The following is an 18168-nucleotide window of genomic DNA, read 5'->3' on the forward strand; positions in this document are numbered from 1 at the left end:
TGTCACACTCACATGTAGCTATGAGACGAGTGATGATACTCCTTGGCTTTATTGGTACAGACATGATTCTGACCTTCAGGCTCCTCAGTTTATACTCTGGAAAGGAGCAAAAGACAGCACAAGTGATTATATTCCCAATAATCGATATGGATCCCAAACATCACCTACAACAACTAATCTGACCATAGCAGCCCTAACCCTGGCAGACACAGCTCTCTACTACTGTGCTCTACAAACACAGTGATACAAAGTGTAGAAGAGGCTGTACAAAAACCTGAACACAGATATCTGACTACTCTTCAAAGAGGAGGGAAGTGGTATTCAAAGCACAGCTTCATATCAGATGGATTCTGCTAATTCCTGTTTTATCAGAGTCACTGTGGTTACAGCTGCTAATGAAACACTGTGGGAGGATTCACATGAGCAGCAAATCCACATCAACCACAAACCAACTGCAGGAACGTTCAGACATGAAGAAACAATAATGAAATAACTACAAACAGTAAAAACTGTTCATGTGAAATATGTACAGTATACAATATGCTTTCTAACTTTTATTCATATGCATTCACACTCCGATGGATGTATCAGAGAGCAAATCGGGGTTAGTATCTTGCCCAAGGACATTTGGCATGCAATCTGGGGGAGGCAGGGATCAAACCACCAACCTCCCGATCAGCAGCTGACCTGCTCTACCGTCTGAGCTACAGCCACCCCTAAAGGTCATCAGGATATAACTTTCTTATTTATTGGATGACAGTGTTTAAAAATCAGAAACAAAATAAAATAACTCAGTTTCACATGTAACAAAGTCACAACATAATAATCTAATCTAAAGGTGCTTCATGCCTGCATGACCTACTTTGACATTCTCACAGTGTTTTTCTATCGTGGCTTGAACATCTGCTTTAAACTTTCCTTACATTTGACACAAATCCTCTGTGTGAGTCTGATTTTTCAGTGATGTCATGTATATAGTTTCTCACCTGTGTGTTTGGTCTGATTGGGTGTTTACTGCCGTTTCATTGTTCACTCACTCGCTCCCCAATAGATATTTCATAAATAATTAGAAATAATAATAATATCAATCAATCCAAGCTTTATTCGCCACATGCAGGTTTCTCTGCAGTGAAATGGGACACCCCCCCCCCCCCCCCGACCTTACACACACACAACACAGACATCACATGGGGATACAGGTTGGAGATCGGTAGCGTTACAGAAAAACACTGAAATATACACTACAATGGGAAAGTACAAGAGGAAAAAAAGAGACCTCTACTCATGCTGTGCTTCCATGGTAGGACAGCATGAGAACAGTAATAATAATAACACAATTAGCAAAGAAGTCAAGTATGTAAAACATGTTAAAAGTGAAAATGAAAACCTGATTAAAATTCAATACATGTAAAATGTGACTATGGTGGTTTGGGTTCTTTCTTCTTCTTCTTTTTTGAGTTTTTCTATCTTAAAATGCTTAGTAGTGTCTTTTATGATTTATTTAGTTAATTCTATATACTGTTCCCATTCTTTTCCATCAGTCTCTGTGTTTATCTTTTATTTGTTCTCGTTGTGCTGTTTTCCCTTTTTTGGCAGCTTTTGTTTTTTTCTGTCTTGTGTTTGCTTATTTTGTAATACCTGACTTTCTCTTTGCATTTTTTGGCTTTGTAAGTTGTCCTGACAAATCCAGACTAAGTACTTGTTGGAGTCCTGCCACCACCATGTTGCATTTGTGTCCATAAGATATCACCACATAGCTAATTATGACACACAGCACATGTCAGATGTCCTGAAAGTGTATGGTAATAACTGAGTGTAAAGTGTTGTTACGGTGCCGGCCAGAGATGGGCAGTAACGCGTTACTGTAATCTGATTACTTTTTTCAAGTAACGAGTAAAGTAAGGGATTACTATTGCAAAAAAGGTAATTAGATTACTGTTACTTTCCCGTGGGAATGCTGCGTTACTGCGTTACTAAAACCGTGATTTCTTTGCGAGAATGTCTCATGACAGTGACGTAAGCGAGTGCGACGTTCGTGACAACAGCTGTGTGCAGATCAACAGTGGATCATATATCGAGTGCAGAGAGAGTATGAGCGTGCAGCGTTTAAAGCGTGGAAGTTCTGACTTACTTTGAGTTTGATTCCATAAAAAGTGACAAAAACATTAGTGTCCGCTGTGCGTGGGAAGAAAACTTCTTTTTGCAGCGAAAAAACCCCTAAACTTCCGAGCAAGCACCGAGTAGCTACGACGTAATGGGAAACTCACAGAGAAACTCGCGGATTCTTCCACTGACCGCGGCACACCTGGACCAGGGTAAACCTCCGCCTACCTCAGTCCTGCTTTACAGGTGAAAATAGAGCAACAGGACCGCTGAGTCTGTGACTTTATTTATTTTCTGCTGTGTTTTACTTGCATCTATTTGAAAGACTGAGTGTAAACACAAAAATATTTTATTTTATGAGCTGGAATGTGCAGAAAATAGGTTTAACTGTTAAACTAATTTCTTCCAGTCAGAGAATGTTGCAGATAATTAAATTTTTGCTTCATGCATAAAGTTAAAAGATTAAAACTAATAAACAAGTTTTAAAAAGAGACTTTTCCATTTGATTACATTTTGTATGATGGATTATGCAGAAAAAGTAGAATTGGGCTGAAAGATCTATCGCTTTATCACCTACTCAGGTTGTAAATCGTGTTTTTAAAAAGTAACTAAGTAACTAAGTAATTAATTACTTTTGAAAATAAGTAATGAGTAAAGTAACAGGATTACTTTTTTGGGGAAGTAATCAGTAATTAGTTACGGATTACTTTTTTCAAGTAACTTGACCAACACTGGTTCCGGCTGAGACAAACAGCTGATTCTGTGTCATAAAGAATTATTTCATGAAGTGTGAGAGATTATCTGTATCTGTGCTTGTGTCAGTGGAGCTGGAGCAGCCTGTTAGACAAGGAGCTCTTACTGTAAGAGGCTGATAGATAACAGCTTGTGCAGTGACCTTCTCTCCACCACAGCTTCCTGTATATCCAGTTTGCATTAAGCCTTCCTCATCACTTTATTCAGTTTGTTGGTGTCACCAGAAATGTGGCTTACGATTGTTACGATTTTCCCCCAGTATACATTCTGCTGTCTTCACAGAAGAGGTGATCATTAGGGGTGGGCTTTGATAATCGATTTATCGATTAATATCGATTCTGGCTTGGATAACGTGATATCGATTCATTAAAATCCTGAATCGATTTTTAAATATAAATTTATTTTGCCCAAAATGCCAGAATCTCAGGTTAAACCTCACAAAATTTCAACAACCACCAAACAGCTAAAACAGTAAATGAGAGCAGGAACACGGCTTCTGCACAAAGATGTAAACACAAAGCGCGGACCCGCCGACGGATCAGAATCTCTGAGATGTCGCGTTTCTCACCCGACGGCACGGACACGGTCGGGGCTGAAAGCCGACAGCTCGCTGATTCTGATGTTTCGGCGGGTCCGCGCTTTGTGTTTACGTCGTTTTTGCGCTGATTCTAAAGCTGTTAGTTTTATCTCTCTCCAAACAATATTGACTGAACCAGCAGCAAAAGAAGATCCAAACTTCACATAAACATTGTCATGGATTCACTCTGACTTTTGCTGTTTTGCTTCCACCAGGATAAAATCACACTTCATGCACAGCTCTCTCTCTGTCTCTCTGTACTTCAAGAACAGTTTCCTGTCTAAAAATGTTTTCTGCATTATTTGCTTGCTTGTTACACAGAAGTCTACCGTTGTTTACAGCGCTGTCGGTCGCTGTTTTTTTTTCTTTGACTTACTTCCGAAAAATAAACCAAATTTCTGCTGTTCAGTAGGCTACTGAACAAATGTAAACTTTTAAAAATTATGCAAAACGTGTCTGTGTTTTATCTTCAGCTACTTTGACACAAAGGCCTCTGCTGTGATGCTCACACCTTTGATAAAGTCTTGCAAGTGTCAGCTTCCTTTTTTATAGATACAAAAATATATAAATGTACTGATCTGAATAATAATATTTCTGACTGTCTGAGGCAAAATTTCCCAGATTCAAATCTAACCGAATCGTGAATCGAATCGATTCTAGAAATCAGTGACGATACCCAGCCCCAGTGATCATTGTTACCTGTGTGGACTCTGAGCTGTGTATTTACATTCAGGACTTATTCTTTCAGATTTATTCCCAAATATCCCATGTGTCAGAAACACATCAACTCCCTATCTCCATTGTCACACTGAATATGTAGGCAGGGAGGGTGATGTCTTCTTTTTGGCTTGGACACGTACAGCTCTACATTTGGAGTTGATCCTGAGTCTAATATTCACTTCCTATCTGATCTTGACTTTCAGCTTCAGCAGAGTTTTAATTGTGTTTCTATTAAAAAAAATTGTCTTTGAGACTCTCAAAGTGCCGAACACTACAAGCCACACTCGCCCTTCACACACTGATGTGTTTAAGGATCATTGACTTTTCACTTTGTAGACTTCCTGCTGCCAAGGAAAGCAGAGCAGCAGAAAGACGTGCTGAGTGTGAAGCTGTCAGCAGGGGGAATAACACAGGGCTGTGAATGAGTCCTGTCACTGTGATCAGGCTCCTCCTTCTAATCCACCAACTTAGTGTTGATGAAGACTAAACAGAGAGATCACAGCTTCTTTATACTTGCTGTAGCTCACAGTTACTCTACACTGCAGATATGACGCCTCTGTTCATCTCAGTGCTGCTGGCTGCTATGTGCCTCGGTATGAACACAACTCTGTTTCTTTGATATCAACATTGACGTGATTCTTTAACAGCACACTGATACTGTTTGTTGGTGTTTTACAGAATGCAGAGCACAAAAAGACAACGTGCTGCAAGCAAAAGGAGAAGAGACTGCTGCTGAAGGAGGCACAGTAACACTTGGCTGTCTCTATAACAGCAGCAGTTTAACAGGTACTTCTCTCTTCTGGTACAAACAGGATGGAAACAACAGCCCCAAATTCATCCTGATGCGCTATAGCGGGGATCAAGGAAACACAGCAGACGAGTTCAAGGAGAGATTTTCATCCACACTGGATTCCAGCATCAGATCAGTTCCTCTGAAGATCCAGAAGCTTCAGCTGTCTGACTCTGCTGTGTACTACTGTGCTCTGCAGCCCACAGTGACAGGAAACAGCAAAACTCTGTACAAAAACCTTTGGAGCAAAGACAACAGAATACTCCACAACATCCACTAGAGGGAGCCACACACTGTTAAACCTCTGCCCAGTTGGGTTTGTTGTAGTGACAATTTGAGTGAATAATGTTTATTGTGTAAAATAACAGAAATTATTCAAGATAATCAGTCATGTGACACAAGCTACTCACTGAAATACAATAACAGCTAGCTAACGTCATACTTCTATTATTTTGTGATGAATCTACTTCCTGCTTCTTCAAAATGTTTGTTCATACAGCAGCAGAGGTAAGGATGAAACAGAAAGACAGAACTGTGTCACATGACCACAGATGTTTCTGCAAAAGCTGCTGCCCACATTCTGCAAGAATACAATGAATCTAACCCCACTAACTGCATGGAGGAAGCCAGAGAAAACCCAACCCAATAAATAAGGATGTGAGTTATTGTCTCTTCACTGAGGATAGACTGACAAGAAACTTTTTTCTCAAACACAGTAAGTACAGGAGATTTTAACAGGTGAAATGTTTAATTTAACGCTTGCAGAGGAACAGAAATCATCAATGAAAATGCTAACTACCTCTATATATGAGCGTCCCACCACGTCTTGAGTCTAAAACTCTACAAAAAAGCTAAAAGTAACAGAAAACGAGTGTCAATGAATTAAATGACCAAAAGAAAATGAGACAAATGAATGATATAAACAGCAACATTAAAAAATTATATCTAAATGAGCTTTCAAGTTATTCTTATTAAAAGAATTGGAAAAGCAGCATGATGGTGCAGTGGTTAGCACATTTTTTAAAAATCTCAAATTTATCACAGTGTAGTCTGACAGCTGGAGGTTCGACTGATCTCACAGGATTCCACTCAACAAACTAGAACACAGGGTAAAGCTGTACTCTGCGGAAACACAAATCTAAAATAAATATTGTATTTCCATTTATTTTATCACTCACTGGCCTTTCCATGCTGCTGGATGCACGTTTGAAATTTTTACAAGACACCTTTAAACATCAAAGGTTACTGTCCAGAACCAGAGCACAAACAAACAACCTGAAATGAAAAAAAATCAAAAAGAAATTAATTTCATTGATGAAGCAGGTCTTCTCGGTGTGTGTTCTGTTTTGTGATGTAGTAGCTGCAATGACAGCAATGCAAAAGAGATATAAGAGCAGAAACCAAATGTTTGCACTTCATTCAGTTAGGAAACAGTTTAAAGACTTCTACATAGAAAATGTATTCCTCAGTACTGTTGGGCAAGTTACTTTGAAAAAGTAATTAGCTATAGTTACTTCTTGAAAAAAGTAAGTTATTAACTAAGTTACAATATTATAAAAGTAACTAAATACAAAGAAAAGTAACTATGGTGTTACTTTAGAAAAAAAAGTTTAACCCTCTGAGGTCCAGGGTTGATTTGACCTCTACATTTCACCTTTCAAGAACTATTTATCATGCCTTGTTTGGTATCATTCTTTTCAGCACAAACTCACATCTGAATTTACAGTTATGTTTTCAATAATACAATTGATTAAAAAAATATGTAAATAACCAAAACAAACAACCCCCACCCCCATGAAATCTTTTTTTTTTTTTACTGTAACAACAACAAACATTTAACAAATCATTTTCATAACATGAAATGCAAATAGACATTGTACATTTTAAAAACCTATGCAGGAGTTTTGCAAATAAAAAAGTTATATGCAACTATTTACCAAAAAAATGCAGCAAAGACTTTGTTAATAACCATTTTAAACTATTTACAGAACACTCTGCATCAAATAAGATGCCACACAAATTATTTGTGCCACCACGTTATCTTAAATTGGTCATGTAATTGGTTTACCATGACTACTTTATCCTTCCTCAGCCAACCAGTGGGACTTGTGGGACTGTTTCGCCCCACTAGCTCCCAGCAAGATGAACACAGCTTCAACCAACGGTGTGTTGAGAAACTGTAACGTGCCTGCACCGCATTTTCTTCATAGTAACAGTAACAGCAACAGCATTATAACGATAGAAATAGTAATTAGTTAGATTACTAATTACTGAAAAAAGCAATGGTGTTATCCCCATCACTGTTGCTTGGGTAAAGAATTGATAATGCTCTTAAAACATTTTGTAAATGGAATAATTTGTAAAAATGTGCCACTTCCACCTGCTTTTAAAATGAAACTCTAACCATGACCACCTCACTACCATGCTGTGCTTACCATTAGTTCCCATGCTGACTTATGTTTAACTTTGCACTCAACACAGCTTACTAAACTGTTAATTTTGTTAAAAGAGTACACCTCTATATGTGTATTTTCATGTGACGCAACAAGTGAGCACGATATCTAAATGAATTCCCACAGGTTTTACAATGATATGGTTTCTCACCTGTGTGTATTCTTATGTGCTCTTTTAAATGACTGTTACGCTTGAACATTTTCCCACATGTTTTACAATGATATGGTTTCTCACCTGTGTGACGTTTTGTGTGTATCAAAAACAAGTTTCTAAGTGGAAATGTTTTCCCACATGTTTTACAATAATAAGGTTTCTCACTTGTGTGAACTTTTTTGTGCCTCAATAAGCCATTACTACGTGCAAACATTTTCCCACATATTTCACAGTGATACCGCTTCTCACCTGTGTGCGTGATCATGTGGACAGTTAAACCATTTGTCTGTCTAAAACTTTTCCCACACACTTTGCAAGAATATGGTTTCTCACCTGTGTGGATTCTCATGTGCTGCACTACAGAACCACTACGTACAAACATTTTCCCACATGTTTTACAGGAAAACGGCTTCTCCCCTGTATGGATTCTATAATGTCTTTCCATTTCATAATTATATTTGTAGGCTTTTCCACAAACATCACATTTTAAAGACTTTTTACTTTTGTCAGACTTGCACTGACTGTCTGGCGTAGGTTGGTGTTCTACATTATTGTGACCTTTTTTTTTATTTCTTCGTGATTGTGAATCTTTCTTCCTTCCTCCCTGATATTGTCTCACTGCTACAGCAGAGCTGACACAGTTGAGTTGGTCTCTTGTTGGTTCTGGTTCACTGTGGTCTCTTTTCTCAGCAGCAGTCACCATAAAGGTATGATTCTCCTCCTTTAGTACCAGCTGCTCTCCTTCCTGACTGCTACAGAGTTGCTCCTGTTCCTCTTTAATCTGTGGAGCTTCTGGTTCCTCTTGGTCCAGATTGGAGCTCCTCTCCTGGTTCCAGAGCTGCTGATCAGCGATAACTTCCTCCTCCCTACAGAAATGCTGCTGATCAGCGATAACTTCCTCCTCCTTACAGAAATGCTGCTGTGGGACATCTGGAGGGGAAAAAGGAGACAATTAAAAGAAAGGTGATGTGAAAATAGAAAAAAAATCATACTGAGCAAATATACTGCACAAAAAATAAAGGAAGACTTTGAACATGTATCAGATCAAAATGGAAAATTAAATTAAGCTTGATATCTATAGTGCCATGGACTGGGTATGTGTTCGGAATAGAACTGCACGATTAATCGTTGGAAAATCGCGATCTCGATTCATACTTATGTGCGATCTCATTTCCAAATGACAACGATTTAAAAAAATAAAAAATAAAAAGACGACGATTGTACCGCATTTTGATCCGGGACATAATCTGCATGAAAACAAGCGCTCACTCTTCCTGCTCAACAAATGACAAGGGCGGAGCCTTATACCACGTGATACAGAAGCTGTGCTGTGTGATGCTAAAATTAGCAGGAAAACACAACGGAGAGCACGTCAGGGATGACGAGAAAGTGACAGGAGAAAATCCGTCCCGGTCAACCACCCAAACATCAATAACGGGAACCTTATACAGCGCTTCCCTATACCCGTCGAACTCCTGCAGGCACAAAGAAATCACGGAGGCTATCACTTATCACCTGACCAAAGATATGGCTCCCATCAACACTGTGCAAAACGAGGGATTTAGGAAAATGATCAACACCCTAGACAAACGCTACACAGTGCCGTCCCGCAACTATTTTTCTATTGTTGCACTACCTGCTCTGTACACGCAGCGTCGAGCAACGGTAGAGACGGAATTACAAGCAGTACAACATTTTACGGCAACAACAAAACGTGAGACATTTGTTGTTTTTATGTTTATTTATTGTTTTTATGTTCAGTCTCAACTGTTACGAAGTTGATGTGCAGTTAATAAGTACAATAAATATTTATACTGGAAAAGAAAATCGTGAGAGAATCGTGATCTCAATTCTAAGCCAAAAAAAATCGTGATTCTCATTTTATGCAAAATCGTGCAGCCCTAGTTGGGAATGAAAGGATGCCGTGTGGCTGAATTCAAGGACTCCCTAAAAATTTTACTGTAACCACTCAAAATGGTACTCAGTAGTTCAATTGGCCCTATTTGCTTGTAGGGCAGGGGTGTCCAACTCCAGTCCTTGAGAGCTACTGTCCTGCAGCTTTTAGATGCAGCCTTGTTCCAACACAACTGAATCTAATGAATGACTTGTTACCAGGCCTTTGCCAAACTTGATGGCATGCTGAAGAGGTATTCCAACCATTTGATTAAGCTGTGCTGGGGTAGGGATGCATCTAAAAGCTGCAGGATAGTAGCCCTCGAGGACTGGAGTTGGACACCCCTGTTGTAGGGCATGAAATGACAGATGCGTCCAGGGGGATCCCCCCCTAGATCTCGATCTGCCCATCACTGAGCTCCTGGACAGAGTTGTAACCTCGTAGTACCAGATGGAATGAAACATAACATCCCAGATATGAATGGAAATTAAGAAGAATTTAGTGATTCCAACTGATTATTGATAACGCTTAATGTTCCAATTTTGTATCAATTCTGTCTTCGATCCTTATTGCCTCTGCTTTGAGAGTCACCGCTATCATTAAGCAGCACATCAAAGACATTACTTCATACAAATTAATTTGTGCATGTAAGAGGTATTTCTCCTTTGTTGTGATCAGTGCTGGGGTGGTAAATGACAAAAACCCCAAAACAAAACAAAACGTTGCTACACATATTACATGGAGCACTTAAAATTAATTTGAATTAGTACAGTACTGCAGTATTTACTCCTAGAAGAAAGTAACTCATTGTACTAGTCATTACAAAACTTTAATGTTAATGGGGTCAGCTCTCAGCTGCAGCGTCACTCTGGGCTCTTGGCTAGCTTAGCATTAGCATGCTGACTGCACAGGTGCTTGCAGAGTCATAGTTGTGTTAGCAGCCGTTTTGTCCTGGATCCAGTTTCTACTTTACCATCATGTTCTCATCCTTTTGTGCAATAAAAATAAATGTAATGTCCATAATCATGTTGCAGAGTGCGCCGCTATTTCACTCCTCTCACACGCAAACTAAAATCACCTGATTGTAGTGCAAGAACAGTGGGATCAATAACCAGACAGACTAACAATTGAATTACTTGAATTGGATTACCAGGAACCAGTTCTTGAGGACAGCCAGTGCCCAGCAGTCCAGGTCCTTGGATTCCCGTCCGTAACCCACTTTGCTACTTAACTGACCAGATCAATATGCCAGTAGTTTGACTGACCTGATGCTATACTCTGGTTAAAAAGCATTCCTTTACTTTTTCAAGCAGTGCATACTGTTAAAACAAGGCTTAAAAGTAGGAATGTCAGTCAGAAAAACACAGAAAGTTTACACCTCTTGTCAGTGCTGATGATGACTGACATCAGCTGTTGAAAATACGAGAGAAATGCAGAAATGTTGGCTGGATCCTCACAGTTAACAGATAAATCAACTCTCATTAAAAATCAGCTACAAGGAAAAAGGCCACAAATGAATACAGAGAGAATACAGACCCTACTCCACAAGTTAGCCCATGAACAGAGAAAGTCCTGTAAATTCACAGTAACTGCCGTCTCCTTACACACTTATACAGACTGTATATAACTCCAGCCATGTTGATGGATTGCCTATATTGGCTGGAAATATTCATTTCCGGAGGAAAGGACACAGGTAGACGATGCTTACAGGATGTGATGTGACAACACTAATGAAATATTGATGTGTCATATTTGTCCAAGGCGTATTTCATTGTTATGGAAAAAGAGAATATCAAAATCATGATGACCAATTGGAGTGGTGATTTCTATGACTTTGTGTATATAATTTGGAATTTTGTACAAATGTAGGCCAATAAGGAATATATGATATCATTTCATTCTTCAAAGGTTTCTTTGCATGACGCACAAACAGACACAATTGAAAGGTACAAATGTGCATGAAACGAATTCAAACGTGGTGCAGATGTGTGTCACAGGCTGATCTGGCTGTAGGCTGTGGCACGTGGCCAGAGGTGGCGCTGGTTGACTCGAGTCCATGTTAGTGCACAAAGTAAACTGCTCGCTGTAGTTGTGAAGCAAAAACGCTGAAACCGGAGAAATAAAACGATAACGGCGACAAGAGTCTGTCCCGTGAACAACATCGGCGTGGCGTTAATTGTTTGCTGTTTTCGCGATCGCGTCGCACATGAGGACATAACCAAGTGGTACATAAGTACATTTTTCTTACTTAAGTCTCCAAAAAGTCCTCACAATCAGAAACGTTGTTAGCAGAGCTGCTCTGGGCAGCGTTATGGCATAATAATTTTAAGGGAGAATAAAAAGTCGACACACATATCTCATTCCTGACGGAGGACTCTACCACTACACTTCTCCAGTCCATTCACAGAGTCGTTGCATGGTAAGACATGGATAGAGAGTGGGCGGAGCCTTTTACCGTCATTTTATTACGACGCAAAGTACAAACACCTGTGGACACACAATCCAACACCTCCACTTATACACAGGTTGGGGAAAAACAATCCTCCGAAAAAACATCTTATATTCCAAACACAAATACAGAGAATTTTTCTAACTTAGACTTTGAAACTGGTTTCGTCATCTGTTCATTTTCACACTCTTTCACATCCGTGATATAATCACTCAAATAATCAGGTCTCTTTCTGATTCTGGATGGATAACGTGTAGCTCCAGCATTTACTTTATCATCAGTTTTAACCTCGGACTCAGTTTGACTGCTTTCACTACCATCTGGAATATCCTCATCCTTCGTCTGTTTGGGTTCACCATCTTTTCTGGATTCATAAACCTCATCTTCATACATCTGATCACTCTGTGTTTGTTGATCCATTGTCGCGGGATTTAGTATTTTTATCAATCTGTGCTTTTCAACTTTCCCGGTTTTTGGGAAATAGATCAAATATGCTGGACTATTTTTGTCATATCCCAAGAAAACACCTTTGTCGCATCTTGGATCCAGCTTTCCCCTATTTTGTTTATAAGCATAGCACAATGATCCGAATTTTTTCATTCTAGAAAGATCAGGTCTTTTTCCAGTTAACATCTTATACGCTGTCTGACCTGTGCGTTTGTTAAAACATCGGTTCCGAATCACTCCCGCGGTTTGTACTGCATATGGCCATAAAGACTTTGGCAATTCGCTCTCAACTAACATGCATCTCGCCATGTCAAAAAGTGTACGCCAGTTCCTCTCTGCTGTTCCGTTTTGATGAGGCGAATATGGCGCCGAAGTTTCCTGCCTAATGCCGTGTCTACTTAATAAATCTCTGAACTGTCTGCTTGTAAATTCAGTTCCATTATCAGAACGAATGCACTTGATTTTCCCATATGACGCCACCTCTGCAATAAATCTTTCAGTTGCTTGAGTTGTATCACTTTTGCTTTTCAGATTATATACAAATGTTGCACCTGAATAATCATCAACAAACGACAAAACATACTTAAACCCTTCTTTAGAGTTTGGCGTAATCGGACCAGCTAAATCCGTATGTACCAACTCTAATGCTGCCCTGGCCTTTTCATCTGGTTCTCGGTTCCTAGTTTGAGTAAACTTCCCTTGTATACAGGCTTCACATTGCATATTTTTGTTGATTTTACCCTTAATTTCCATTCCATCAACGACATTTTGCAGATTTTGAACATCCTCATAATTACAGTGTCCTAGAATTTCATGCCACGTTTGCATATCAAAACATCCATTACATTTCTCTTCAAACTCTTGCACAGTGTTTATAAAGAACAGTCTCTCGTGTTCATATATAGGGAATTTTGTTCCATCAACATGTTTAAGAAAACTGTCCCCGTGTTTGAAAACCACAGTGGCTCCGTTACTAGTAGCTGCTTTTACTGACAAAATGTCCTGTGGAAACGATGGAATGTAGAGTGCTTGTTTCAATGTTACCTTGTGACTGCGTCCTTTACTGTCAATCATACTTATCTCAGCATCTCCTCGCCGCTTTGCAGCTCCTCTGCTCCGCCTTCCGTCAGCCAACTCTACACAATGAGCCTCGGGTCGAAATGTGTCATCAAAAGTCTTAAAACTCTCGATCTTCGTAAAGATATGTGACGTCGCTCCCGTATCCACCAGTAGCTGGTTATTCAGCATCTCTTGGCCGCCGTCCGGGACCCTCTGGGGTTCGGAGCCCGTCCTGAACGCGTAGTCCTTCTCCACAACCCCTCTCGCTTCATCCCGTCTTAGCTTCCTTCTACAGGTCGCATCTTTGTGTGTACTACTCCGGCAAAAACTGCACCATACTCTGGATCGGCACGTTCTTGCAGTGTGTCCCTTTAGTCCACATTTAAAACACACAATCTCATTATTCTTTGATCTTCGGTCATCTGCTCGCCATGAAGTAGAATCCTGGTCTAATTGCACTTTTGTCCTCATTACGTTGTCATCAGTTACAGCCGCACGCATTCTCTCGGTTTCTTCATAACTTCTGAGTTTTACTTTAAACTCTGAAAATGTGATTTTTGCTTCGCTCTGTGTAACGTGCACAATCAGGGGTTTAAACGTCTCTGGTAGACCTCTCATTATCATTGCGATCAGAAGTCCATCAGTTAATGACTCACCCGCATTTTTTAACGCTGTGATAATTGCTTCTGCTCGGATAATATAGTCCGTCACACTTTCATTCTTTTCATTTGTGAGAGAAGTAAGTTCGGTGTACAGACTTATGATCCTTGGCTTGCCCACTCCTGCATAATAACCTCTCAAAATTTTTAGGGCTTTCCGTCCGTCATCAACTGCATCTCTCATAACTAACGATAAACTTTTGTCATCCAGAAATTGTATCAACTCTGCATATGCTTCTGCATTTTTGTCATCATCTTCACCATCGGCTTCTTCATCACCCTCAGCCTTTAAGATGACATCTTTCAAACCTTGTAGTCTGAGATGACCAAGGAACTTCGTTTCCCATATCTCATATTTCCTTTCATCTCCATCAAACTGCAAACGGGAATATCGACTGCCCGACTCTGCCGTGCGTCTGCTCATGATGCACAAAAACGCTTACTCACTCAATCGTGCCAAACTTTTAACACCTGCCGGTAACTTGCGGTTTCAGGAAACGCTGCCCTTCCTTTGGCAGTTACAGGATCTCTTTCCTGCTGCTCTGGGCCCATAACCTGTTAGCAGAGCTGCTCTGGGCAGCGTTATGGCACGATAATCTTAAGGGAGAATAAAAAGTCGACACACATATCTCATTCCTGACGGAGGACTCTACCACTACACTTCTCCAGTGCATTCACAGAGTCGTTGCATGGTAAGACCTGGATGGGAAGTGGGCGGAGCCTTTTACCGTCATTTTATTACGGCGCAAAATACAAACACCTGTGGACACACAATCCAACAAACGTCCCGCAGAGCTGTGATCAGTAGTGATGTGCGATACCACTGATTTCCTTTCCGATCCGATACCAAGTAAAATTCAGGGTGGTATCGGCGATACTGATCCGATACCGATACTCTGTACAAAAACTTAATGTTTCATTGCATTTCATAATACAACATATAATTGTATTATGTTATTGTAATAATAACATAACCATATTGCTTCATAATGATTAGAGGACATCAGACAACTTGTTTTTGTTGTTTAATAATTCAGAATAATCATATAGAAATAAAAACGGACGTTGTGCTATTTGAGCACGTTGCCTGCCTGCAGCACTAAAGCACTCTGTGAGAGACGTCTGTCTCGCCCTAGCAGCACCTGTCCCTGTCCTCCTCTTCAGTTCGCCTCAACATAAGCTCGTCATATTCTGTGATGTGATTTACTCCGAGGTGTTTGACGAGGTCAGTGCTGTTGCCACAACACCCCACTGTCTTGCCACATATATCACAAACCGCGTCTTGGCTGTTTGTGGAGGTAAAACGCGTCCACACATGACTCTGTTTGCGCTCAGCCATTGTTGTGAGTGTGCACGCCAGGGGCTGCAACACGTTTATACAGCCGTATATCGCACATGACTATGAAAGGCGTAAGAGGAAGTAGTTCCTTCCAAATTACACGATCCGAATGATATAGTTTCTTTCCACTGCGTTCATTTTAATGGAAAAACTACAAATTTACCCCAGAGTACTAAAATATCGATATTATAATATGAGAATCGATTCTAGAACATAAATTGCTGGTATCGGAAGAATCGATATTTCAGTATCGATCCGCACACCACTAGTGATCAGGATCCTCCCTCAGAGGGACACTCACCTGTCCTGTGCAGCTTGATTTGGGGTTTCCAGGTGATATCCAGCAGTCTGCGCTGACGGTCGATCTCTTCCTCGTACTGGACGATCGTTTTTTCAAACTCCAAGAATATTTGTTCAGCAGCAGCAGTTAGTCGCTCGTTGATGAACTCTCTCAGATACTGAACTGAAGGCATCGTTGCTGCCGCAGCTCACACACTCAGCTCACACACGTGGGACGGTAATGACGCCTTTGTTTGTTTACTTCCGCCTGTGTCACGCGGTGAGGTTCCGGCAGTAAACGAGTGTTGCCTTTAGTTCCTTTAACATCTCAGTTTGTTGCAGTAAATGAATAAATGATTGTGAGCAGCAAGGCTGCAGTGAGAAGAGAAAACAGATCCATGAATGACTGAAGCTCCATGCAGGCTGTGGAATAAAAACAAAGGAAGTTATTTTGACTGTTTAGCTTTCAGTGCTGACTTTCATTTAATTTTTAATACACAACTGAACAAATCCATCATACTCATACAAAAATATCAAAGACAAAAGAGCAGAAACTGCAGCAGCTTATTTTTCGGCTGCTGTATCAGATAAAAGGAGCAAAATCTCCTTCATCTGTGTCACTGCGTTAGTTTTCAGGTCTTTCAAATCTGACTCAGTTTTCTCGGTGTTATATTTATTATTACACAAACTGTAAATGTTTATTTTTTACAGATTTACATAAATGTAACGTTTTATTTTCAAAGTGGAGCCCAGACGTGAGTGTTTAGTGGATGTTCTTTGGCTCAGACACCACAGAGAGAAGAACCAGATGCTCTGTGTGAACAAAGTTGAAGCAGGAAAACTTTAAAGAGCAGCATCACATCACATGAGAGCAAAAGCAGCTCCTCCTCCTGACTGCAGAAACCTGTCTGACTCCAGCTGTGAACATCAGACCACTCACAGCTCATAACTCCAAAGACATGTTGCTGCACCTCTTTTTGCTTCTATCTCACATTATAGGTGAGTTTAAGAACAGGGATTAAAGTTTAGTTGAAGCTGCTGCATTAAGCAGATATACAGACTGCATTTCACTACTTTTCTTCTTTCTTTTTCCAGGACTAACAGCTGGAGACTCAATCACTCCTCAACAACCTGAAGTCACTGAAACAGAAGGACAATCTGTCAAACTCACATGTAGCTATGAGACAGGTTACAGAAATATTTACCTTCACTGGTACAGACATGATTCTGACCTTCAGGCTCCTCAGTTTATTCTCAGGAAAGGAGCCAAAGGAAACTCGGGTGAATATAGTATTTAGTATTTAGTATTTATTTATTTATTGTCATTGTCAAGAACAATGAAATTGCGTTTGGGGCTTCCATACAACCCCCCAAAAAAAAGAAGAAAATAATAAATACCCCTTAAAACCCAAGTGTACATATTTAACCCAGTGTGACTCCAATGCAATAAGACAATCCTTAGCAATAATGTTCGTAGAAATTCAGACAAAGACCTGAGAAACATGACAAAATACAACAATGCAACCCATTCAATATTATTGTACTGTGAGATATGATATCAGATATGATAGTTATTAATATATTCCTGATAAACGTTATAAAACCCAAACAACACCTACATCAACTAATCTGACCATAGCAGCCCTAACCCTGGCAGACACAGCTCTCTACTACTGTGCTCTACAAACACAGTGATACAAAGTGTAGAAGAGGCTGTACAAAATCCTGAACACAGATATCTGACTACTCTTCAAAGAGGAGGGAAGTGGTATTCAAAGCACAGCTTCATATCAGATGGATTCTGCTAATTCCTGTTTTATCAGAGTCACTGTGGTTACAGCTGCTAATGAAACACTGTGGGAGGATTCACATGAGCAGCAAATCCACATCAACCACAAACCAACTGCAGGAACGTTCAAATGTGATGTTTGATGTTTAGAGTTTTATTGTCATATGCAGATAAACAGTGTAGCCACATTTACCTATAAGGAAATTCTTTGGCTCATGCTCGTCAGCTTTACATGAACATATAGAAGTGTGCAAAGGAGAAAATAACAATTACAATAATAATGATTAGAAGAAGAATAACAAAATACTAAAATATTAAATATTTAGAGAATTTAAGACAATTTTTGGTATTTAGAGTTTGCACCGAAATCGTTGCAATGACCATTTAAATGTGTAATGTTGTGTCCAGAATGTCAGCAGTTCAAAAGCCTGATGGCTTGTGGGTAGAAACTGTGTCTGCTAGTGCGGGTCTGGATGCTCCTGAACCGCCTGTCGGACGGCAGGAGTGTGAAAAGTCTGTGGCTGGGATCAGAGAGGATCCGCTGCGTCTTCCTCATGCAGCGCCGTTTGTACAGATCCTGCATTGCTGGTGATGCACTGTGCTGATCTCACCACCCTCTGCAGAGCTTTGGGGTCAGGAGTGTTACAGCTGCCGTACCAGGTGGTGGTGCAAACAGTCAGAATACTTTCAATGGTGCTTCTGT

At 40.1% G+C, this 18168-nt stretch overlaps 1 protein-coding gene across 2 annotated transcripts; it reads right to left on the reverse strand.

Moving 5' to 3' along the window:
* Positions 1-7461: 7461 nt before the first annotated feature.
* On the reverse strand, positions 7462-15896 carry LOC146612727 (uncharacterized). Of its 2 annotated transcripts, XM_085377464.1 has the most exons (3): positions 15699-15896; positions 7800-8480; positions 7462-7631 (listed from the first exon to the last, which is right to left on the reverse strand). In XM_085377464.1, the coding sequence occupies exons 1-3, from the start codon at positions 15868-15870 to the stop codon at positions 7462-7464; spliced, it is 1023 nt and encodes a 340-aa protein (XP_085233590.1). In that variant the 5' UTR covers positions 15871-15896. The 2 variants fall into 2 exon arrangements, with proteins under 2 accessions (XP_085233590.1, XP_085233589.1); XM_085377463.1 differs by having other exon boundaries at positions 7462-8480.
* Positions 15897-18168: the final 2272 nt, after the last annotated feature.

This window comes from Diplotaxodon limnothrissa, linkage group LG18 (assembly GCF_057381915.1).
Source record: "Diplotaxodon limnothrissa isolate DT_005_m linkage group LG18, D_limnothrissa_male_GT1.1, whole genome shotgun sequence".
Classification (NCBI taxonomy): domain Eukaryota; kingdom Metazoa; phylum Chordata; class Actinopteri; order Cichliformes; family Cichlidae; genus Diplotaxodon; species Diplotaxodon limnothrissa.